The sequence below is a fragment of the Amia ocellicauda genome, chromosome 10 (genome assembly GCF_036373705.1).
Source record: "Amia ocellicauda isolate fAmiCal2 chromosome 10, fAmiCal2.hap1, whole genome shotgun sequence".
Taxonomy (NCBI): domain Eukaryota; kingdom Metazoa; phylum Chordata; class Actinopteri; order Amiiformes; family Amiidae; genus Amia; species Amia ocellicauda.
Genome location: NC_089859.1, coordinates 830,027 through 854,310, shown reverse-complemented (window position 1 = coordinate 854,310; position 24,284 = coordinate 830,027). Strand labels below are relative to the sequence as shown.

The 24,284-nt window shown below is 41.3% G+C and overlaps 1 protein-coding gene across 2 annotated transcripts in view; it reads left to right on the top strand.

Moving 5' to 3' along the window:
- The first annotated feature begins 757 nt into the window (after window positions 1-757).
- Window positions 758-24,284, top strand: part of thoc2 (THO complex 2) — a 55,612-nt gene continuing 32,085 nt past the window's right edge. For both annotated transcript variants that reach the window (XM_066714675.1, XM_066714676.1), the window contains exons 1-15: window positions 758-976; window positions 8,086-8,144; window positions 11,818-11,909; window positions 12,884-12,935; window positions 13,199-13,269; window positions 14,122-14,243; window positions 15,495-15,628; window positions 16,380-16,540; window positions 16,915-17,007; window positions 17,528-17,683; window positions 19,514-19,686; window positions 20,836-21,031; window positions 21,651-21,689; window positions 22,212-22,342; window positions 22,633-22,734. In XM_066714675.1, coding sequence (XP_066570772.1) covers window positions 777-976; window positions 8,086-8,144; window positions 11,818-11,909; window positions 12,884-12,935; window positions 13,199-13,269; window positions 14,122-14,243; window positions 15,495-15,628; window positions 16,380-16,540; window positions 16,915-17,007; window positions 17,528-17,683; window positions 19,514-19,686; window positions 20,836-21,031; window positions 21,651-21,689; window positions 22,212-22,342; window positions 22,633-22,734 — 1,781 coding nt within the window. In that variant the 5' untranslated portion in view covers window positions 758-776. The remainder of the gene's footprint in view (window positions 977-8,085; window positions 8,145-11,817; window positions 11,910-12,883; window positions 12,936-13,198; window positions 13,270-14,121; window positions 14,244-15,494; window positions 15,629-16,379; window positions 16,541-16,914; window positions 17,008-17,527; window positions 17,684-19,513; window positions 19,687-20,835; window positions 21,032-21,650; window positions 21,690-22,211; window positions 22,343-22,632; window positions 22,735-24,284) is intronic.

The following is a 24,284-nucleotide window of genomic DNA, read 5'->3' as shown; positions in this document are numbered from 1 at the left end:
GTGGTTCCTGATCAATAATGCATCCTAAAGATTGTACAGACACCTACCGCTGTCTTGACCACACTGCACCAAGCTACCTTCAGACCCTCGTCTCTCCATACATCCCCTCTAGACCTCTGTGCTCCTCCAGTGCCAGAAGGCTAACTCTGCCTCCTCTCCACTCCCCTTCCTCCAGAGCCGCTCCTTCTCATCCCTGAACCCTAAATGGTGGAACGACCTGCCCACCGAAGTCAAAACAGCGAGTCCTTGACCTCCTTCTGGCGCTTACTGAAGACGCATCTTTTCAGACAATACTTGTAGTTTAGTCATTTACTCTCCTGTAAGGTAGCACTTTACAACGTTTTATCATACTTCTTGCCTTGTGTTACTAATACTCGTGTTATTTTTACCTCCCATCTGCTCCCTTCCCCTTGGCCTTGACTGTGACCTAACATCTTGTCTGCACTCTGCTTTTACAATCCAGGATGTTAGACCTAATATTGTATAAACTTGTGTAAAATTGAATTTGTAAAATGTACTGTGCTTTGAATTGCAATGTATTATGTAAATTGGAATTTGAAATGTTTTGTGCCTTGAACTGTATTTTTTGCACTGGATAAGGGCGTCTGCTAAGAAAGAAATAATAATAATAATAATAATAATAATAATATACTTTAGAATTTACACCCATAAAGTTTCACAATACAAATGAAAGGGGTGGTCGATATAAGAATATTATCATGCTATTATCCAGGGCACCCCAGCGCGCTTCTGTGCGCCTGCGCGGTTCCGCTCTGATGGCCGCTGGGTTCTCCGCCGCCCAAGATGGCACGCCTGCACGCATTTCCGGAATCCCATCATGCACCGGGGCGCGTCCTTTGACCCGGCGCTTTGTGCTAAACATCCGGGCTAAGTGCGGTATAGTGGGGAAGATGGCGGCAGTGGTCCTCCCTACTGATTGGATCAAAAATTGGGAAAAATCAGGAAAAAATGAGTTGTGAGTAGCCTTCTGTTGTTATTTTAAACGCATAGACACCCGGGCGCGGCGGGGGTGAGGAAGCACATGCGTCTGCGGGCGGGTTAGTCGTCTCCACAGCCGGAGCACAGGACCTGTGCATTGTGTGTCCATCAGCACCTCCATAGCTCCTCTCTGGGCCGGGTGCTCCCGGCCCGGCATGGGTCCGGTATACACGAGCAGTGCGCCCGGCCCATGATCCCGGGGAAATGAGCGGCGTGTGTGCGTGAATCGTGCGGGGAAAGCGAGGCGTGTGTGCTTTTGAACGCAGTGCGCGGCCGTCTGCGCTGCGGTGCCGGCGTGGCGCACTGTGCTGTGGCGACGCACCTTCCTGAGGCTCAGTCACGACATCGGCGCAAATGCCCAGATCAGCAGCTCGGTTAAACTGGCAATTGAAACGCGGGGTTATTGGGCAGTCTGTGCTCAGATGTCTGTTTTAATTATTAAAGATGGGTGTGATTACTGTATATACCGAAAGGATGAAAGCAGCCGAGTTGGGGTTGTAGGGCTGCACAGTTGAGAGTTCAATCTAAAGCACTCACTTCCACTGTTAATAATATTCTTATCCTGTTATGCCTTAAGATTTGTTTAAATATAAAATACTGCCGTTAATGACATTTGAACAGATTTGTTGTGGCTTTTGTTTTGACACTTTTTGTAACCATGTTGTGAATTATGCGTACAGTCTGCCGATAATGGGAGGAGCATAAACCTTGAACTACTGGTATATTTTAGCATATTATTTCAAACAACTAAAATGTTTTGAACTTTTATATAACTTATAAAATAACTTTTTTTCTCCTTTGTGCTACTTCAAAATAATCTGATCTGTTTTATACACACTATATATTTAAAACCCTCTACAGATATTTAACTTAATTGCCACCATTAAGAATAGATGTCACATTCAACACAAACCATTTACACCATACCATTACTCTGTTTGTCATGAAATGCCAGCTTGCCTTAACCTTAATTAGTCTGGTAACAAGTGTTGCATTGGGAAATATAATCTACAATTCACAAAATATAGGCATATGCTGCAGGTAGGAACATATCTACTGAAGAGCTAGATGTAGATAATATTGATAATTCTGAAATACTCTGACACTTAGATTATGCATATATTTGCATCCCTCAACAATTCAACATCCAGTCCACAGTTATTAATGTGAAATGCATTTGTTCATTATATTGCCTGCTTTATGTGGCAATGCAAACTCGTTTTGTGGAGTTTGAACTTTCAGTATGTTATAGTCTAGTTTCAAGTTAAAAGAGTAACTGTCAAAGTGTGCAAATCATCTAAGATTGAGCTGTCAAGGTCAGTTTCTCTCCCAGTTCCACTCAGTTGAATAGCTCTGGAAGTATGGTCTCTTTTGGTAGACTTGGATCTGGATTAAGTTGAGTTTTAATGCTTGTCTAGAACATCAAGAGATGTTACAAGATGAGACGTCACACACACAAGCAAATAAACAGAAAAAAACACAACAAATATGGTGTTCAACATGAGTTTTCTGATTGTCGTGCAGATGTATTAACTGCAGACTTTTCTGTGCACTTGCTCTCCCAACAGATTTCTTCTTGGGTACAAAGTGAGATGCCATGCTCTTGCATATTGATGATTTAATAAGCTTAACTTTGATCTCATCCTCCCAGTGCAGCCGGAGTGGGCTGCAGCCCACAGCAACTTTTACAATATTTATAGCTGAACATTTACCACTTTTAATATTTGGCCAACTATTGCCACCTTTTTCTGTGTAAAATGAATCTGCATTATAGTGTAGGGAAAATTAGACATTTGAAGTTCTGTACCAATAAAGGTGTCCCATGCACGCATGGTCAAGTGCAGGTTTTCCTGTCCTTATTTTTTACTTTTTGTATTGAGATATATATGATATTATTAAACTTAAATTACTCAAAATATAAAAAAAATAAATGTTGCACTTCTTACTTTCTGAGTGTTTTGATGGGTGTTTGAAAAATAAATCTAATTTAAAAAAATAACAGTAGTCAACAACATCCAATGTATTGACAAAGTCTGTTTTTGGCATCTTGGAGATTTATTTAATGTTATTAATAAAGACTATGACATCCACATTTTTTGGTGTCAAAGAAGAACAGTTTGTTGACTTATTCCCGCTTCGCTGGACACTCGTTCGGTTGGCACAGAAGTATCAGGAATGCCCAGCGTGTGCAGAGCCAGGGATGCGAGCTTGGGAAAGCGTGTTTGATTGTTTTTCCACCAATGCAGGTGGGGTAGTCGCTGATGTTCCTATTGAGCTGTAATGGACATTGAATCACACCCAGTTAAATCCCATTGGAGCTTCTCTTTTGCACGTATATGATTAAGCGTAATTAATTTCGACTGCGCATTGCATTGCCCAAAGCAAGGTTAGCAATATTTTTTTGGAATTCAGCCCCCACGACAATACTCACTGATGTCGTTTGTCATTATATCCACGATCAGGTGATTTCCCTGCTGACAAAAGTTTGAGGCTCAATTTTCTTCGCAAAGTAAGTTGACGCAGACAGGTGTCTCCTAAACTTTTCAGTTTAATTTTTGGTGGAATGGAGCCTCATTGAGGACTAGACCAGATCAAAACTTGGACCTACCACCCAATCGCAATATACAAATCTGTATTCTATAGTAGTTGGATTTTATTGTTAGAAGCCACTTCATACTTTTTATAAATCTAAAGGGTATAATTTAGTAATTTGCAATTCATGTGGAAGTCAAAATCACACATTTTGTTGTTTTTCTGGAATAGCTTGGCACATTCTCGCAAAAGACCCATTTAACTTTCGAGAGAATTTAACAATTTGTTAGTGAAAAATGTCCAGACATTCGATGCCATTTAAAAATATATCTATCCAGTTCGATTAAGCAACTTTAGTCTTTCGTCTACTGTCTTTTCGGCTACCGTAAAATACACCAACAACATGCGTAATAATCAGCAGTATTATTTTAAGTACTATAATTGCATAGGATACTATACAGTACAGGAGACTAAACTCATTGCCAGAATTTGCCACTCACTCTCTCACAAATCAAACTCCTTGTATTAAAAATCTATTTTTATTTTCCCTATGTGTCGATCAGTCTTCCCAGCCCTACAAAATAGCCTACAGATTTGTCTAATTTTATCCATATGAAAAAAAACTTGCTCAGGTGTCTGCAATGTGCCTAACTGTGCCCAGACATCATTAGTACTGCTAATTATGGAAGTGTCTGGTACAATAACACCTGTATCTGTGCTTCATTAACTGTTGTTCAGGACAGTTTCAGACAGTAACAGTTTTTGATAAAACTTTGATAACCGAAGAACAGGAAAAAAAAAAAAATTAAATCAGGGCTCAGTAATTCTAGGCAATTAAGAGTTTGGGTGTGGTGAAAATCAGAAGAGAGAGTGGTCCCCCAAGGGCTTTTAATTGGAAGCCATGTTTGAATGAATTGAGGCCCAGAATATTAGAGAACATGTACAGAGTTGCCAACGCACCAAGAAACTAAACTGGATTTCAAAGCTTTTTGCCCCAAAGCGTATTGTCCTCATTTAAAAACTAGTTACCCTTCAAGTGGGAAGTCTAGAAAGAGTCCACAGTGATGGAAGAGAGTTATTGTACACATTTAATTTCACTAGAAAACAGTTTACCAAATTTAGATGAGTAAATTGTGAAGCATCAGGAGGAAGTGGTCTATCCACAATGTTTAACTCGCATGCAGATCATTCAGTTACGTATTTAGACAGCACTTTAGACAGTGGTGAAGAATTTGAAATGGAGAAAATTGTTTATTGAAACAAATACATGCTTTTACATCTGTGAGGTAAGAGTGAAGAATAGCTGTCACCACAAAAATGTATGAAAACATTGCAGACTGCAGATGTTTTTTTAAATTGAATTTTCTTATTATGAGGTTCTAATACCTCAAGGTAGTTTTGCCTCAGGTGTTTCTCCAAACTGTTATTTCTCATTTGCTGATCAATTTTGTTATCAGCATGCTTCAGAGGAATTACATTAGCTATGAATCTTTATAACTTCTTTCCCTGGAGGGAAAAGGCAAATAAAACAAATGCATCCACTTATTTGTTATTGTTTATGTGGTTTATATTTTGTGTGTGTTTGGTTCGATATCAAACTGATGCTGACTCGGGTTTGTTTTCTTAGATGTCAGGGAGATATGCAATACTGTACAAACAACATGCTGGGAATCTACAGTGCAGGCAGAAATATGAGGGTGTGAATGTCCCAGGGCACTGTCTGTTTATCCACTAGGGATCTGGTAGTATATTCAGGAGGCAGGGAGGTAATTTGCAAACAAAGATAGACATGGCAAGACTGCACTCGATTTGAGAGAGATGTAAGACCAAGGAAACACAGTTCCATACAAAATGATAATCCCCTGTGACAAAATGGAAACAAAAAAGATATTAAATTATTTTTGAACATAACAATTGGATGTGTATGGGTTGATTTTTGTTTTTTCTTTCCATTTTTAATTGTTATTAATATGATTTTAAAATTGGTTTTGAAACGCCTGTCACTGTATTAATATTTGGACCATTACAAAAGATATAACCGGATAAATTAACCAAATAATTGGCATACCCAAACAATGCAGTAAAAGTGTATAATAGAATATAGTAAAGCATTCCTTTAAAAGTTTCTCTGTTTATTTTAGATTGTCACAGTGCTGGGCAGCATCAGGGTTGATCAGAGTAAATTTAACTTGATTCTTCAGAGCCCAGTCCAGTTATCCTAGATTTACAAAAACAACATTTTCATTTTAATGGAGAACTGACAGACATAACTAGCTATCTTAAATCGGGGGTGCAAGGACATTTTGTTTTGTAGAGGGAACCTTGTCTTGCCAGAATGTTACGATATTCTGTTCTGTTGAATCCTGCTAAAGGGCAAAATAAAACGTGCTCAGAACAACCCATTTGCGTGGCCAAAAACATGCAGACTTCTTGTACTTTAACATCGAATCTTGTCAGCCCATGTGCTTTACATTGAGTTGTATTAAAGCAAGAGCCAATTGTGTCTTTGTAGTGGTTTCCCTTTCCTAGTCTTCTGGATTGTGCTTTCTGTTTTTTGTTTCCCTTGAGCTTTCAATCATTTAGGCTAATCAGACCCTTTAAGAGAACTCTTTGATAAAACCTTTTTAAAACTCATTCCATTTAATAATGTTCTGCATTAGAAAATACTTGGGCTCCTTGAGGTGAGCTGTTTTAATGACAATAAATGGAACATAAGGAGTTGAGCCACTTAACGAATTACTAATGATAATTATCTGAATCTTTTGTACAGTGCTTTGTGCATTATTAATTGTTAACATAATACACACTATGCTTTAATAACTGTGTACATTACAGACAGTCACACTTGCAAACTGGAAGCGTTGCATCAAGACATGCAAGTCCACACATTACACACAACACAGTACAGTAGATGTAACCAATCACATTCCAGCTCCTAGCCACCTGTTTTCTCAGTGTGTAGCTTGTTTGCACAGATAGTTTTCACAGTGCCAGTAGCTTCCCTGAGTATTCACTGTGTTTCTACAGGCACTGCTTTTCTTTCCAGACTGACTTTCCTCAGAGTGGCCTGCTCCCTGTTTGTCGTTTTCTTCTGACACAAGGCAATGCAATGCATAAATTACAGATGTATTTTCTCTGGATTTGGATCCTGCTGTGTATCGCAAGGTAGTGCTCTAGCATTGTCATGTTGACTGACTGTTTCTTGCATTCTAATGACTTGAGCGTGTTTGATATGAAAGCAAACTTGAAGGCGTCCCAAAAAGGCATTGATGTGGAGGTTGTCTCGCGACGTGCCCATTGTGAGAGGACCTTGAGGGTTGCGTAGACGGGTTTAAGGGAGCAGCACTTGAGGGAACGGAAGCGTTTGCTCAAGGTCTTGGCAACAACAATGCATTTTTGGAACACCAGGGCCTAGAGCAGAAAAAGAAAAGCTACTAATAAAACAATTAAAAAGAAACGTCCAACTAAGTAAGAGTTTGCTTGGAATGAAACTCAGAGGACCAGTAAGTTCCTGACGAGGCTTGTGAAATGTCACTTGCAGCTGCTCCCGAAAAAGACAGCTGTGAGGAACCTTCCACTTCCAGAGCAAATACCCTGCACAGATTCAAGGCTAACGGTAGAACCTTATCAAGAAGTAGAAAATGAAAACAATGTGTACACATAAATACCAGCTTACTGAAACGAGACCGGCTCGCTGCCCGGGCGCCTGCGGGCTGCTGCTTGTTTTCGTTCCAACGAGAACTTTCAATTACTTAATTTATCTAGTTATTTGATCAATTAAACACGTATAACAGTGTTTTATGGCTTTTTCAGTTGATGGCTTTCAGTGACCTTTTGATTCAAGGCGGCAATTGTTCTAACATAATTTGCCATCTGTAGAGAAGTATTAAAAAGATCCACTTAATCGGCAAATCAGACCAGCGGAGTTCCTCGGTTCAGGGTTGGAACAGAATCCAGGAGGGCCTCCAGGAACTGAGATTGAGAGCGCTGGTTTAGAAAAAGCAACATGCTGATGTGTTATTACACTAAATGTATCTTCAGAAAGCCACCATGTGCTCGGGTTAGAAACCTCGTTCAGTAGACCCTGTGGTGAGGAGAGGCTTTGGGCTTCTTGGCTTGTAGTGACTTCATGTTCATTGAACCATTTTTCAGTCCATTTTGTAAGGCAAGCAGTCTCCTGTGCTTTTTCACCCAAGAGACGCTGTAGAAAACAGATGGTTCATGTTTAAAATTAGTGTTGTTTGACAAGTTTTGTTAAAATTCAACTGTATAACTTGACAAATTTGATATTGAATGATTTTGTTTAGAAAGGCAGCTCGGGTCAAAGACGGGAGTTGGCACAGCATTTCTTTGAGAACAATCCCAATATCTTTTGCAAACAACTGTTTGATTAAACTGGCTTCTCATTATTTAACACATTATACCCCAGAATTGAAAGAATTGGAAAAGGACCCCCTCACTCTTCTTTACATAGAAATGAACACACTGATGATCTTTGAATATAATTAATGGCCGTGCTGAATTAAAACATATGCTTTGCTTTCTTTCTTTCAGTTTACAATTATGTCGAAATCTCTCGGACAATAAGGGCAACGATGAATCGACGTTAAGAGGTAAGTTGAATTAAAAATGTATCCGATTTGACTGTCCAGTGTATGATTTAATATCTATATAATGTCAGAGAGTATGCCTGTGTTTACTTCTTCAGTCAGTGGGAATAGAAAGTGGTTATGTTCTGCATAGGTTTAATTTCCTGCCGATACTTTTTTCTTGATTGCTGTATTTTTTATCTTGCAATACCAATATTTATTTTAACTCAGCAGAGCTAAAAGGCTGAAGTCTGTTGGCTACCTCAGTATTCTTTCTCTGTAGCACCTTTTAACTATAAGAAATGAGGTGAACGCAAACAAAATCCTGAGATTTCCTGCCGGGGTTGTGTCAGAGGTTTTCTCCGGTCCCCCACCCTGTAAGATGCTGTCTGCAGTGTGTCGGTCTCGCTGGGATTCCTCTTTCACAGAAGGGTTTCTAGGTAACAAGGGCAGGGCAGGGGATAGAGAAGTTCATTTTAAAGAGGGTTTGATGTATTTCTCAGTGCTAAAGACCACGCCCTTTATTTGCTTCAGATTGACGGCAGACCTTAATGACGAAAAGGAATTAAGTTTCTCTCACCCAGCAATTTTCTTTCCATTTTAATAACTGTAACACTTGAAAATACGGGAAGTCGGTGCGGGGGGAGGGATAAACTGCTCCTTCAATTCTAGAGGTAGTAAATAAAAAGGAAACGAATTGACTTTACTCCTTCAGGACAACATAAATAGCTCCAGCAGTGAAGGGGGAATACCGTCAACGTAGCTGAGAATGTAATCTGCAGGGAAGATTGATTTTCACATTTGAGTATGGAGTGTAGGGAAACTGCTTTGCAACTGCAGGTGAACTGCTGAGGAACCGCAATTTTGTACCTTAATAACAGCATTCCCAATACAATCATTTTAGTCATTTACTGTTCAGAAGTTTCCAGATAGAGAAGAATACCACCTTCCTCCACATCCTTTCTGTATCCCTCAAAGTGTTGCATACAGGTATAACTGATGTCAGTCTTGTTTCATTTTAATTGCTGCCCAGATAGAAAGCACGTTCTGGTAGTGCAGGATTGTAAGGAAAACCAAGTCAGTCTTCGAGTACAAGAAACATGCTGTACCTTGGCTGACTGGTGCTTTAATGGGTTACCGTTCAACAGTAAACTGGGCCATTTCTTTCCCAGCACTCGCTCTTTTTCTCGATAATTAGCTGCACTAAAAATAATTTGTTTTGATTTCAGAATGAAATGTTTCAGGGTTTTTTCTTGTCTGTTCTTTTTCTGTGTGTTATTTAGTTGGGAGTCGCTGAGCTGGCACAGTTTGTCAGCCTGATTTCTCTGTAATGTTCGCAGAGAAATCCACTGTAACCGAGCTCAGTACAAATGGATTGTTTTGTAGAAACAGTTTTGCCGGGGAATAGGTTCTGCTCCTTATATCTCCATTGATTTTGTTTTATTCGTAATGTCTAATTTTCAGACTAATGTTACTGTTTGCACCCGTACCCTTTAGCGTGCTGTGAAAGATGGATTTTCTTTTATTATTATCCCCCCTCCCCTTCAAGTTTGTTTGAATTTATCCATAACTTTCAACTCTCAATCAGAAACCTCGACAGGGCACTAATAGAAACCAGATCAATGAACATTGCCTCTGCCTTCCTCCCAGACAGACTCCCATCTGATCTATTATAGTCCCTCTTGTGTCATTCGCTGTTCTGTGCAGATGATAACAAATCACTACAGGTATAAAGATATTGACTCGTCTAACTGTGTTTGTTCCCGTTATTAGACAAATCGAGAATTAATAGCAGATGTCTGCAGACACCCCAACGCACGTAGGGAAACTTTGAAAAACAATCTTGGCAATGTCTTATTCAGGGAGAAGTTGAGGTTCTGCTGCTGAATCAAATGCATTAGTGTGGTGCATGTTGGGAGTGAATGCAGCATGAAGATTAATGTCAGCGATGGTGGCATATTATGGAGTACTGGGGTATGAAGATGTTCATTAAAACACAGACGAGGGTTTTGAACTAGTTTATAAGAGCGCTGTAAAACAGAAACCATAGTAATAAATGGCAATCATTTAACACAGAAAGGGTTTCGTGACGGTAACCAAAACACTAGTGCAGCGGCGCAGAGGAAGCCCAGCTTTTTCTTTCCTTTTTTGTTTTGTTTCTTTGATTTCTTAGAGAGAGAAACAAATGGGATGTACAGTCCTGTGTGAGTTTGCTTCTCTCCCCTCTGCTGTTTGCCACCGCTTCAGTCAGGGCAGCCATCTTCTGTATGACCCCAGCTCAGGCTCGGTCCTTGCTCTGGGTCCCGACACATCGCGTTTACTGCGGTGGAAATTATGACTTTCAGAGTCGCTTTTAAATCAATGGTCATGAATTCAAACTGTGCCCAGTCATGTGTCAGTGTTTCAAATGTTCTCTCTCTATTTACACTCATCAAGCAAATTGAAACATCTTTGGAAGGCCTTCATCCAGCTGATGATATGTATAATATTAAATGCCATATAATCAATTAAAATCCAAAGCTCTGCTCTTGTGTATGAATGTAGAAGCCTAATGAATTCACCAGGACAGCCTCTGATGTGTATAGTTACCTGTCTAGATCTGGATGGTTCATGTTGGTGATGCCCCTGCTAGTCAGCTGATCGAATGATGTGTTCACAGCTAAAACAAATATCACGGGCTGGTCAATAAAAGTAATGCAGTAAATGGTTTAGAGTACAGCATACGATGACCAGCACTTGCAGTATACCAGTAGCCATTAGACTTGTATGCCACACATATCCAGCATTTTCTAGGTTATGGAGAAGGTAAGCAACATTTAGATCAATACAGATGTTAATCTTTTACACCAGTGTTGAGTTTTTCTATTTTCTTCATATTAGGATGGGTTTCCCTGTGTAGCTTGGCCCAAGATCAGTCTGTTTAATCTAAATATATACAAAAAATAAATCTGAAAGATTCCCCAATATGTCTGATAGTTCCCAATATCCCCACTACATTTGTGGTGGGAATTGCCTGGCCCTTCCTGCCTGTACTCTAGGCATAGGTGTGGTAATATTTTGCATGAATTTACAAACACAAATTAACTCTGAACTTGGCATGTTGCACAGCGATCACAGGTCCTTTCAAAATGCAACACACTTTGACAGGCAAAGTTGTAGAGGAGTTTGTCTTCTGCAGGAAGTAATTACAGGGTAATGACAGTTCATTATTTAAAAATCAGGGTCTTCATTTTCTTCAGGGAACTGGAGTCTGTTTTCTCTGGGCTTCAACACACTGAAGTATGACTAAGTATTAAACTAAATTAATGGCAGGTTCTTTTTAATATAGATCACCATGAGCCCACATCGATCCACCGATGGATGAAGTCCTCCCCGAGATGTTTCCACTTGCTTCGATTTATACCTCCTGTCTGTCTGTATCTTTCTCTTTATATGACAGCCACATAAGAGATTTGAAGATTAAATGATAAACTTTGCAGGTGTGACAATGAAAGGGAAGCTATACATTGAAGCAGGTGGAAACATCTTGGGGGGTCTTCGTCCAGCAGTGCATGTATAGGCCGATGATGATCTATGAGAACATATTGAATAAAAGCGGAGTGATTTCATTGATCTGCTCTTGGTGGCGTTTGCTTCTGCAGAATGAGTGAGTGAACAGGAAGACCTCATCAATGCCTGTTTCCCTCTCCTTTCCCAGATATCCAGGCTCCCCTGTACGAGCTCTCCTGGCACGTCATCAGGGGCAACCTCAAGCTGGACCTGGCTGCCAATGTCCTTAATGATATCATGGTAAGAGTAACCTCAATTTCTCTACCCCAAGCCAGTTACTCCCGCACACGCCAGGCCATTAGCTCAGGATGGGTAATGCTCATTTGTGGACGAGGGAACTCTTGATTAATTTTGGTATATTATTTATCCTAATTGATTGGGTATTAGAAATCCATTTTACGAGATGTGTTTATGGCGATAGATGGCAGAGAGGGGGACGCTTACTTGAGCCTGTTATATGGTGTGGATTATCCCCCCCACACCACCTCTTCCTCCTCAAATTCATTAATTTGTTTTAAACACAAAATGACACTATCAATATGTTTAGTTTCTTTCTACATCTAAAAGGAGGTGCATATTTGCTGGATTATTTCCAGTTACATACATGAAGGATAATGCCACCACTTATTGTTAAAGTGTAAATTGCCATGTTCTTGGTGTTTTTCTTTTCTTCTTTTTTTTTTTTTTTTTGACATCTTTTCTCTCCCCATAATCTTTGAACCAGCCAAGCACAGACTAGCACTCGGCCTCTGAAACCCTCGCAATGGTGACAACCAGGAAGATGTAGCAGCGCATTCAGAGCCAAGCTAATATCTTCCATTAATTGCAGCACTTCATACTACTCAATTGCTGGAGCCTCTTTTACTGCGAGAGAGTTCCTCAGTGGGAACCTGTAAAATAATAAGCACCTTTCCTTTAGTTGTTTCTGTGTTGTGGCAGGAAAGGGTTCTGTAGCTATAGCAACTGCCGTGTAAAAGCTGGAGGAAAGTTTTATGTAACGTGGGGGAATGAAGATTTCAGATCATTACGGGAGGTTTTACTGTGATGAGAATTCCTTGAAATCAAATGAAGTGTTGCTTTAAAAATGAGCACTGTCTTGAGGAAACAGTGGTCTGGAAATAGGCCTCCTTGTCCCGAGACGTCACCCCTGCCCTGTGTGTAAACGAAAGTCAAGACTATTCTCCAGAATTAACCGCAGATTCTTCCATTTTCAGGAATTACGAGATGATATGTCGTCCATTTTAGCTGATGTATTCTGTATATTAGGTAAGTCTAGTGACCTGTTCTTTCCTCCCTCCAAACTGCACTGTTAGCATATCTGTTAAAGGTGATTGATCCTGTATTGCTATTTTAAGGATTGTTTGTTTCAAACACATTTACCTTCATGTTGGAATGACACCATACAAAACATGTTACTATGCTGTAAGGAGCACTGAAGTTAATTGTAGTGTTTTCTGTGTTTCTGTTATGTTGTATTGCAAAGTTTTCATGATATCAAATCGACTGTAATTCCTGTTGGGTTTTTGTAGATATAGAAACTGGTTGCTTGGAGGAAAAAATCAAGCGAGACCATTTTACCCAGTTGGTAGGAGCATGTTTGGTAAGTGTACTTTTCAGACTCCAGTACTGACTGTACGATGAGGCAGCGATGTGCGCACCACGCGTTTAATGCCTTTATCTCAGGGCTCATCCCTCTGCTCAGACAGTGTAGCTCAATGGCCTGCCCTGTGTGACCACTAGGTGGCAGTGTTGCCCTTGACAAACCCAGGCCTTTTATCTGACACCAACAATACTCCAAACATACACGCAGTTAAGAGCTCAGACTTTTGAATTAAATCATTTTCTTTGTGGCACATGCATCCCCCCCCCAGTCTCTAAGATTAGCTGGTTTAGTGAGATTGACTGACCTACATTCTTTTCTGTGGAGAAGTGTTTATTCTCTCGTTAAGGCCACATCATTTACTTTACAGAATAAAGTTCTCTTGGGGGGGAAGCTTTAATATTAGCCTATAATTAGATGTGAAATCGCAAAAGGAGGAGAAAAATCGCACTTTTCAAATAAATGTAACTCCACTCAGCTTTCGAACTAAACTGTTTCTTAAGCTGATTCCCCCCCCCCCCCATTATCTGAGCAGAATAGTTTATTTTATTGTTGGTACACTATTTATTTTATAGTCTGTCTCTGAGATCTCGCAGACTTCGCTTGTTCCTGCGCAGTGCTTTCACTCTGTTTTGCAGTGTGAATGGGGGCTGTAAAATCGACACAGAGTACCGGGGTGCAGAAATAAGAGTTCTGAAATAGCTTTGAATAGGAACTAGGGGGTGATTTTGATTTAGAGGTTTGAGAGTGGCTTTAGTGGAAACATGGGGATTTAGAGCTCGAAATCGGGAGAACTGTGTACTAGAAATAGCCTCGGCTCACTCCCTCACTGTTTTTTGCTTCCTCCTCCAGTACTTTGTTTCCGACACGGTGCTGAAGGAGCGTCTGGACCCCGAGACGCTCGAATCCCTTGGCCTCATCAAGCAGGCGCAGCAGTTCAATCAGAAGATTGTGAAAATCAAAACCAAGCTATTGTGAGTAATTTGCACCTCGTAAAAGGCATTTATTTCCTGTGAGAGCTCTGAAGGGAGGCAGGAGAGCTTCTGGGGAAGAACAGTGTTATTTTTTTCGGGCGGCCCACCTGTGGCGAGGGACCAGGAAGTGCAGTGTTTGCGATTTCCTCCGGGCCTCGTGTGAGTCGGCTGGAGTTTTCTTATTTTCTGTCTGTCTGCTCTGTTCCGTTTTGATTTGGTCTGCCTTTGAGCACGGTACAGGGTTGGTTTCTCTCAGGGAGCGCTGTGTAACTAGGGGAAACGTTTTGAAAAGAGTGAGAGCCCTGAAATGCCCACGTCTTCTCCAGCGGAGATTAAGTGTACAGACGGGTTTGCTGTTCAGTGCCGTCGCAGAGCCCGTAATCTTGGCTCTCGTCCTGCAGTTCTGCTTTCATTTGCCACAGATAACCATAGAGTTGAACCGAATTCACTGAGCTCTCCCTTGAATCATGTCTTCCTTCAGAGTGTGCACACGCAGGGCATTGAAATTCCTATCGAGTAGCTCGGTGCACTCGATACTCCAGCTTGGAAGGGGAGATTTCGACAATGCTGGGGGACGGTGAACAGTGGACTTGCAGCCGAGCTCAGGCCGAGATTCAGAGCGTGACGAATTAGTGTCATCTCGTTTGGCCGGGCAGAGAGTCTCGGGCACAACCGTTAATGTCTCTGTAGGACTCTTATCCAGAAAACCACAGAGACATTTGTAGTGTGGCCTGTTCTTGTCTTCATATACTGTAACTTTCTCTGTGACTGAATGTACGTGTGTGTGTGTGTGTGTGTGTGTGTGTGTACTGCTTGGAAGTAGTAGATTAATTTTGAAACCTAATTTTCCTTTAAATTAAAATCACGCCTTTCTCGTACTCCTGACAGTGATTAATTTCCTTTCTTTGCAAACAACGTGTCCTCGTAATCTCTATCCAGATTGGTAACATTTCTCGACTTTTAGACACTGGCTTGTCAAGTCATAATTTTTCCCCATTGCATGCATTGATAAAATAAATTGATTTGGGTAGATTTAATTGGTTTTGTGTCTAAACAAAATGAAAGATGGACCTGCGATTGCAAGTTTTGTGTTGTTATTTAAAGAAATCGCTGGATTATAAGTGGCACTGATACCAGAACCCCTTTATTTCCGAAACCTGTCTTTCAAGTGTCTTAATTTTTTCTGCTAGCCATCACTGTTCCTTGTGTTTCACCTCATTATTTTAAATGGTCCTTCTCCTCTTGCTGCAGTTATAAGCAACAGAAGTTCAACTTGTTAAGGGAGGAGAACGAAGGATATGCAAAGTTGATCACTGAACTCGGCCAAGACCTGTCTGGGAACATCACCAGCCACTTGATCCTGGAAAACATCAAATCTTTGATAGGTGAGGATTGCCCTTGATATGATAATAGAACATTTAGTGTAGAATATACTCCTGTGTTGTATGTTGAATTTTTATTGATTTAATTGATTGGGATTGATTTAAAACTCGTTAAAGAGGAACATATACCAGGAACATGCCAGATCACAAGGCTGAAGCAGTTAGCAGTCCCTTCCTATCAAAACCTTACACTAGTTTTCCTGAATTTACATAAATGTGTGTGAATTTAATCATTGCTTTGGATTGACACTGAATTTCTGCTTTTCTTACTTTTAATCTTGATTTTATCATGATTATTGTTGAGTCCTATATCCTACCAGCAGTTCCCTGTCAGAAATCCCAGCATGCATTTTGTATATATTTTTTTTCACATGCTTAAATATAAACTGCTCAGTGTAAGAATACATTCAGTATGTTCACTAATGCACATTATTGACACATTTTGACATTGTGGACGGGGAAAGTGGTTTTCTTAGCCGTGTGCCGCTGTAAAAAGGTCTATTTTCATTGTACTTGATCAAAAATGGTTTTACATTTAGACTGTGTATTCAGTGATACATTAAGCATTCAAAGAAAACATATTTCTGTTCTGTATTCTGCCCTTTGAGAGGACTTCCCTAATAGGATTTTGTTCCTGTGATCATTTTGTAAATGGAAAAAGTAAGTCTCTTCAAGGGTAGCCAGATATTTGAAAGTAGTTTGCAAAACATGTTTTTTTCCTTTCTCGTTTTAACCTCCGCTTTTCTCCCCACAGGGTGTTTTAATCTGGATCCAAACCGCGTGTTGGACATCATTCTTGAGGTCTATGAGTGCAGATCAGATCAGGATGAATTTTTTATCCCTTTAATAAAGTCCTACATGTGTGAACCGCAGACGCTGTGTCACATCTTGGGCTTTAAATTCAAGTTTCATCAGGTAACCTTTCCCTTCTCTTTCCTCCGCTAGCCCTCGATCAGTCTGGCCAGGCTCTTGATTGTTGAGTGACAGGCGAAATACAGTTCGGTGTAACAAAGGAAGATTCTGATACTAGGCCTGTACCTCGAGCCAAGTTATGTGAATGAAATTCCCTCGAAAGAGCCGTTCTCCACAATGAGGGATGCTAAAAAATGTAGTGGTGCCTATTTCTGGCAGTTTGAAATGATAGATGAATGTCTTACAAGGAGTTTGGTGTGGTACGATGCACTTAGTCTCCTGCGCTCCTGCCGAAATCGGCGTTTTACTCGAAACTCGTGAATAATACACCAGGCAGGACTGTGCTGGAGTTCCCTGACTTTCCTGTCTTTTCCCAGGAACCAAACGGGGAGACGCCGTCATCTCTATACCACGTGGCTGCTGCTCTCCTCCAGCACAACTTGATAGAGCTGGAAGACCTTTATGTGCATGTAAGTGTCCTCACTCATCTGCCTTTCTGTGGTGAGAGAGAGAGAAACACACACGCACATGAGCAGTTTCCATTCACCGCAGCAAAGTGTACGGTCTCCAGCTTTGCTCTGAATCCAACATGAGACGTAATGCACATTTACTCAGTTTAGTGGCCTACTGAAACTGACCTACTCTGCTCCTTATTGAAAATGTATGTCCCTTCCTTCCATCCCAAGTAATCAAAAGGTATCATTTCCAGGTGATCATCCTTTTAAGGCAGAATTTAAGTTTTCATTCCTGTGGATCTTATGTTTTCCGGAGAAATGAAACGGATGGAATCAGAATGTGGAATGTAGAACTCGGAAATGATCGTGATTTTGTTTCCATGTCACCAGTGTGTTGGTTGCTTACTGTGTTTGTACCCGGTGTAAGGGTGAGGGTGGTTTTAGTGGCAACACCGTGGTTTGAAATGGCCCGTGACCTTGGCGGCACCGTGGCCTTCTTTCTCTCGGCTCACTCGGCTGTGTTGATGCTCTGCAGCTCCTGCCCTTGGATCCAGTCATTTTGGAGGAACACAAGAAGGAGATTACAGAGGCCAAGCAAATAGCGAGGAAACTCACCATGGTGCTGGTGCCTTCTGAAAAGCCAGACGAGAAGGAGAAAGAAAAGGAGAAGGAGGAGGAGAAGAACGAAAAGGTACGATTTGGTTTTGAAGGCACTTGTATCTGGTTCTCGCAAAGGGGATTTTGTGAATCTGCAACACAGTTAAAACAATGGCTTTATTTTAATGGACTATTGTATTTATTTATGCTTCTATTTATTTATAGAGGCCTTCCACCTTCAATGTTCGGCCCGGTGAATCATTGCAACGTTCCCCGACACACAGCACTCTTAAAAGACAACCATTCTAATTGCTTGATAATAAGCAAGACAAGACCTGAATAAGCGAAAAGCCTGTGTTTGTTTGTTTATTAGTTTGCGGAAGCGGAGGGGGGGGCCACGTCCCTGAAGAAATGGCTTTGTTCTGTGCAGGCAAATTTAATTACATTTTTAAAAATGCAATAAAAGCATTCCTCTGTAACTTTAGATGTCAGTTTTTAATTAATAGATCACCTTGCTTTTTTGTTGTGTGTGTGTGTGTGTGTGTGTGTGTGTGTGTCCCTCCTCCCCTGGAACGTTGTTCATTTTTCTTTTATCAGTCATCCAGAGCCTGTGCTGGAACTATGTTGACAGTGAGTGATGGCTGAGAGAAAATTTGCAGATATCTGATCAGGCCCATCAATGCAAAAAAAAAAAAAGTAGCTGAGCCAGGAAATGTCCTGTTCAGAAGACTGCTTCATTTATAATTGTATTGATTATAATTTCTTGTAATGAATGAACCACCAAAAATGTAATCTCTTAGATTTGATTGTTTTTGCTCTATGGGTGGGATCTAATGCCTAATAGTTTAGTTACATAACTGGCTAATGAGAGCCTGCTTGGGATCAAATCACTTTAACACAGCAACTAAATTTTGCGATATTTTGCAAATGTGATGCCTTCATTGCCAAAGCTAAATACAAGTGCAAATATTAGAATTTTTACATTTAAATACTTCCTTCCAGCAGTCATTAAGTTGATTGATTACCATCATTTTTTTTGTATCATTAATTAAGCAGAGTGTGTCATGTTGGGTTGTAATTACCTACCTGTGTGTACCAGAAATTATTGAATAGTATCTCCGATGCATTTGCAACATTTTCAAAGCTTACCATGAAGGCAAATATAAATACTTTTGTTTTCAATACTGAACGAAATGCAAAACAGCTGACTCTAAGCAGCTGCATTTAAGAGCACTTAAATGCAAATGAATTTTGCATGTGATCCCAGGACTGCGAGGGAGAAGTGCAGTGTCAGACTAACCTTGGGAATTAGATGTTTGCTTTTCCAAGCTCTGTGTAAATTCAGCCTTTTAAATCCCACTTTTTTTCCAGCATGGTATATAATATAGCAGTTAATAATTTCCTTCAGTTCCATCTTAGGTTTTCCCAGCTTAAGCACAATTAGCTTCCATTTTCTGATTAGTAATTCCAATGAATTAATTAATGAAACTTTAAAGGTGCAATTCTGCCAAAGGTTTAGAAATTAAATGTAATTAACCCCCCATCCACAAATCAGTGGTCATTAAGAAGACATTTAGCTTTTAATCAAACTGCTTATAACATCGGCCTGCAGATATTCCATATTCAGCTCCCTGTCACTTCAAACATGCTTCTGAAGGCGCGTTCGTAATTGCTTTTGCTCTGCTCCAAAGCACTATTGGTTGTGAGAGGAACCTATTGTTTCCCGATGTTGTTCATTACAATAACAACAGCCTTTAATAAGCAGCTTTACAAGAGTCGGGAACAAAGACAAGAAAACAGGATACCGAAGCCGGGACGAGGTCATTCAATTACAAACGACAAATAAAGGAGCCCAGTACATGATTGCCATACGTACAGTGTGCGAGCCTGTGACATTGTGCGTGTGTGTTTATCTCCCACGCAGCCGCCCGATAACCAGAAGCTGGGCCTACTTGAAGCCTTGTTGAAGATCGGCGACTGGCATCATGCCCAGAGCATCATGGATCAGATGCCTTCGTTCTATGCCACGTCACACAAGTCGATCGCCGTGGCGCTCTGCCAGCTGCTGCACCTCACGGTCGAGCCTCTGTATCGCAGGTAAGCGAGTCGGGAGCGAATGTGGCCGGTAGCGGATTTTCGAGGGCCGCCGTGCTTTTAAGAGCCCGCCGTGCTCTTGGTGTGTTTGATCGTGCTGTCGTGGACAGTCTGTTTGCTGTTGTTTTCTCTGCCGGTTTGAGACTCTTTGAGACTCTTAGAGACTGCCTCTGAGTTTTGCGCTCTGCGGGCAGGGTGAGGTTGGAGACGACACGCAAATGTTTCTGCTTTCTACACCTGACCTCAACACGTCTGTCGTGTTGAGGTCAGGTGTAGAAAGCAGAAACAATTGCTCGTTGTCTGCGGCTCCTTTTTGCCAACCCTGGCCTCGGTAGAGAAGAGCTCACGGTCGGTATAAGCAGTACAGCTGGCGAAGCCCAGTTTTCTCGTATTCTCTGATCGAACAGAGAGGAACAAAAAATGTTCAAGGTCTACAATTACAACAGTAATGTAATGGTTTACTTTTTTTTTTTTTTTCCTTAAGACAATATCTCTGAGTGAGGTTAACTTGAGGTAATTTTGAAATCTAATTTAAAACTGTACAGTGTTCTTGATCTCCAGGGGCCCAGATACACAGTCATGGTCTTATTCCATAAAGAAAATCAGCCCAAAGCCATGTCTATTGAAGAACAGCAGGTTTGGTGGTATTGAATTCCACACATCGTGCAGTTAAAGCGAGAGATTCCCATTTCTCTTGGGCAGCCATAGCGCCGAGTGTCAGAAGTAACTTTCCAAGAGGTGTAAACTGGAGATAACATGGTGCCTTGGTCCTTTTAGGCCTAAAACTTCCAGACCTAAACTCTAAATATGATCCCGTGCCTTTAAGTGGCAAGGAATAACTCGCTGATCAAACCCACTACCTCGCTGTGCTGAATTTAATATGCAGGAGAATACGACGAGGTGACAGTATATAATTAAACCACCATGGTTGGTAGTCAATTACGGTTAACCACAGTGAAAAGAGCGGTAATTAGTTTTAATTATATTTGCACACCTTGCGTGCAGCTGTTGGTAATGGTAATGAAAATGAATTACACATCAGAGTGGCTGTAATTGATACTCAAAGCTACGGAGATTCAAACAATATCTGTCCAGATTTCCCTGTGACCCGGTGGGTTTGACGAAATGCATTGCTTTGTGTTCGTGTTTCAGAGCCGGCGTTCCCAAAGGTGCCAAAGGGGGTCTCATGCGTCCTCTGAGGAACCGGAGAGCCCCCCGACCTGCCGAGACCTTCGATGAGCTGCGCAAGGAAGTGTTCAGCATGCTGTGCTACCTGGGCCCTCATCTTTCGCACGATGCCATCCTGTTCGCCAAGATCGTGAGGCTGGGCAAAGGCTTCATGAAGGAGGTTTGGATCTTCATCAACCTTTTGGATTCATGCTAGTTTGAAGCTGAGGCCTGCAAGAGCATTGAAAAACAGAAAAGCACAAGCATTATTTTGGGATAATACAGCAGCCTCTCGAGTTAGAAATGCTGTTTGCGATCTTTTCGGCGTGAATACAGTTTTCTCTTGGAAGCTGAACAGAGTATTCACGCAGTAATGTTTGTATTATACCAGTCTAGGGTATAACTAGAGGACTATGGATCCACGTCTTACAGTCAGTGAAATGAAGGAAGATGAGAGGAATGTAAAGGCAGCTGTTTGTACCGCTTCTATGGATCTAGGTGACTAATGTGAAGTCAAGTCAAATCGCAGGCTGTGGCCGCAGTGTGCGCTCAGCTGAAGCCCCTCGCTACACAACCCGTAGATTATAGACCCACCACCACGACCGATCATCCGTGGTTAATTGTGAAAGCGTTTGTATTTTTTTGTGTCGCCTGCTCCTCTGACTTTCGTTTTGAGGTTGATGCCAAAGCGTTTTATTTGTCATCTGATGTAGCTTTCACAAACAAAACATTTTAGATCCCTAACTGTAGTTGTGTTGGAATGGTTTGTCTGAAGCATTCTTCTTTTCTCTTTATTCCAGTTTCAGAATGAAAGCAAACAAGATGACAAGGAAAAAATGGTAAGAAATTATTCAAAATCAGGGTCACTTGTGTGTTAATTGCTTAGGCTTTATTTTCATCTCTTGCTTTTCGTGGCTGAAATACCCATGTGTGCTGTATCGGCATACAGGACACATGGCGACCATATACCTTTGATATCTATCCAGTATAAATATGTATAAACCAAACCCAGTAGGGATGCATCAGGGAAATCTTTGACACATTTAAACCTATTCTAATAAGTTTTTTTTAATTTTTTATTTGAATCGGTACAACTTCATAGTGCTGTGGACTGTCCCTGACACGGGCGGGTCAGAGCTCTGTATAGTTTTCCTGGTAAACCTGTTTAGCGATTATACTAGTTCAGTGGTTTGAGTTTGAAGCAGATAATGTTGCTCTGCAGAGGAGCGCAGGGTTAATATTCAACTGACCGCATCGTCCAGTCGGCTTTAATTGCTTCCATAAAAATATCCACACATGGATGCTTTAAACGTGTGACATAAAATTAAAAATTGAACCTTCAATTCTCCTTCTCCCTCCAGGACACGTTGCTGAGCTGCTTCCTCAGCATCGCAGACCAGGTTTTGCTCCCGTCTCTCACGCTAATGGACTGTAACGCCTGCATGTCGGAGGAGCTGTGGGGGCTGTTTAAACTGTTCCCCTACCAGCACAGGTAAGTGAATTCTCCCCGTATCCATCCTGCACATGCGTGTACATAGAGGAGTGTCTCGCGCTCATAAAGTGCCGTCAGCCGTCATCACGGCACACGCAGGAAAGACCTTAATGTTTGTAGCCGTGGTTATCTCTGACCTTCAAGTCCTTTCACAGACATCCTAGAAGTGGCTGAAATCCCATTTACAGCCCCAGTGGTTCAGTCTCTCGTGCTCCATGAAAATAGTTAATTGTGTGTTGTCCTCTGCTCGGCAGCTGCAGAGATGATTCGCTGTCCTCCGTCTCTTTCAGGTATCGACTGTACGGCCAGTGGAAGAACGAAACGTACAACAGCCACCCCCTGCTGGTGAAGGTCAAAGCCCAGACAGTGGACAGAGCCAAATATATCATGAAGTGAGTCCATTTAAAATCTCATATTTCTGTTTGTCAGAGCATTGAAGCCTTTGACTCTTTTAAACTTTATTTTAAAAAGCACTGTTATCAGTTTTATTTAAACGCATTCTGTAGGAGGACTTGCCACACTTCACAGTAGTTTTCATTTTTAAATGTCATTCACACATCTTCGGGGAAAATCTCGTCTGAAGTCAAATAAAATATCGATGGCAGCTGTGGAGTCTTATCAGCTTTCTTCTTAATACATGCACTGTTTCTGGCAATCAATTCACACATTGTCAACCACCTCATAAACTGCAGTTTTAAAACGTCCCTTTTCCTGCTTATCTGTGCCGTCCCTCAGGGTTCAGTTGCATAAGCACTTGATGCCACAAATACAATAAATAAATAAATAAATAAAGTGGTTTAGTTTGCCATTTGAAGATGTTAGGTGAACTCTGAACACACATTATTGGTGTGCAAGCTTCCCTTTGACATCTGGTTCCTCCTCAACCCTTTACTCTTAAATCAGCAATCTGGAGAATCAATGGGCAGAAAAGGTGAAAGAACAATGCAGGGTGATGTCCTGATTGCCGAGGTGTAAGCGATCATTAGAGGATGCAGGGAAGATGCCTCATGGACGACAGCATCGGGGGAGAAGAGGATTCAGGGGGATAGCTTAAAGGCATGGCAGCTCATTAGCTAGGCACAGTAGTAAGCTGTCCGGTCTGTCCAGGGGACTTGGAGGATTGAATACCAAGCTTAAAGGTTTAGTCCTATAAGTGTTTCAAGTGTCGCCGGGGGGTAAAGACCTCCCTGAGCAGCAGATTGTAGAGAAGCCAGAAGCCTCAGTGAGAAGGGGTCTGTGGCCCAGGGGGCAGGTGGGTAATGTCTCTCCAACCTCTCTGGCTGTTGATTGAGGCATGCAACCTGCTTTTGAGCCCGTGAGACACATTGCTCTGTGATTGGCTTACCATGCACAGTCCCTCCTGAACGTGGTATAAAAATGCAGTTGCACTGTAATCCCCTTCGGTAGAGCAGCCTTTCTAAAGCGAGGTGCTAATATGAGCTGAAAGTGACTTCGAGACTGCGTGCCCTCACACAGTGGAGCCTCATAGACCATTTAAGGAATATAGGCAGGTCCTTTTTAAAATATGTATTTCAGTTTTCCTAGAATACGTGAAACGATTTTCTTAGTTATCCCATAGCTTGTACAGAGAGTGCTCCATCAATCATACTGTACATCAATTTGTGTATGTTCCGTGTGCATGTGTTTTTATATATATATATATATATATATATATATATATATATATATATATATAGTTATTTATTTATTTATAAACAGCCCAGCCACGTTTTATTTTCCTTCCGCCTGATGTAGTCCTTCTCCGACTGTAGCTGGGGAAGACTTATCCCACGGTTGAGTTGGCAGCTCTTGCTACATGGCTTTACACTGTATGTTAATGTCCTTCATGCTGCTGGAACACGGGGAAGAACTGAGACGAACATTATGCATTAAGTCAAGTGTTTAGTTTAGTCCCTTCCTCCCCTCCCTGAGCTTGGCCATT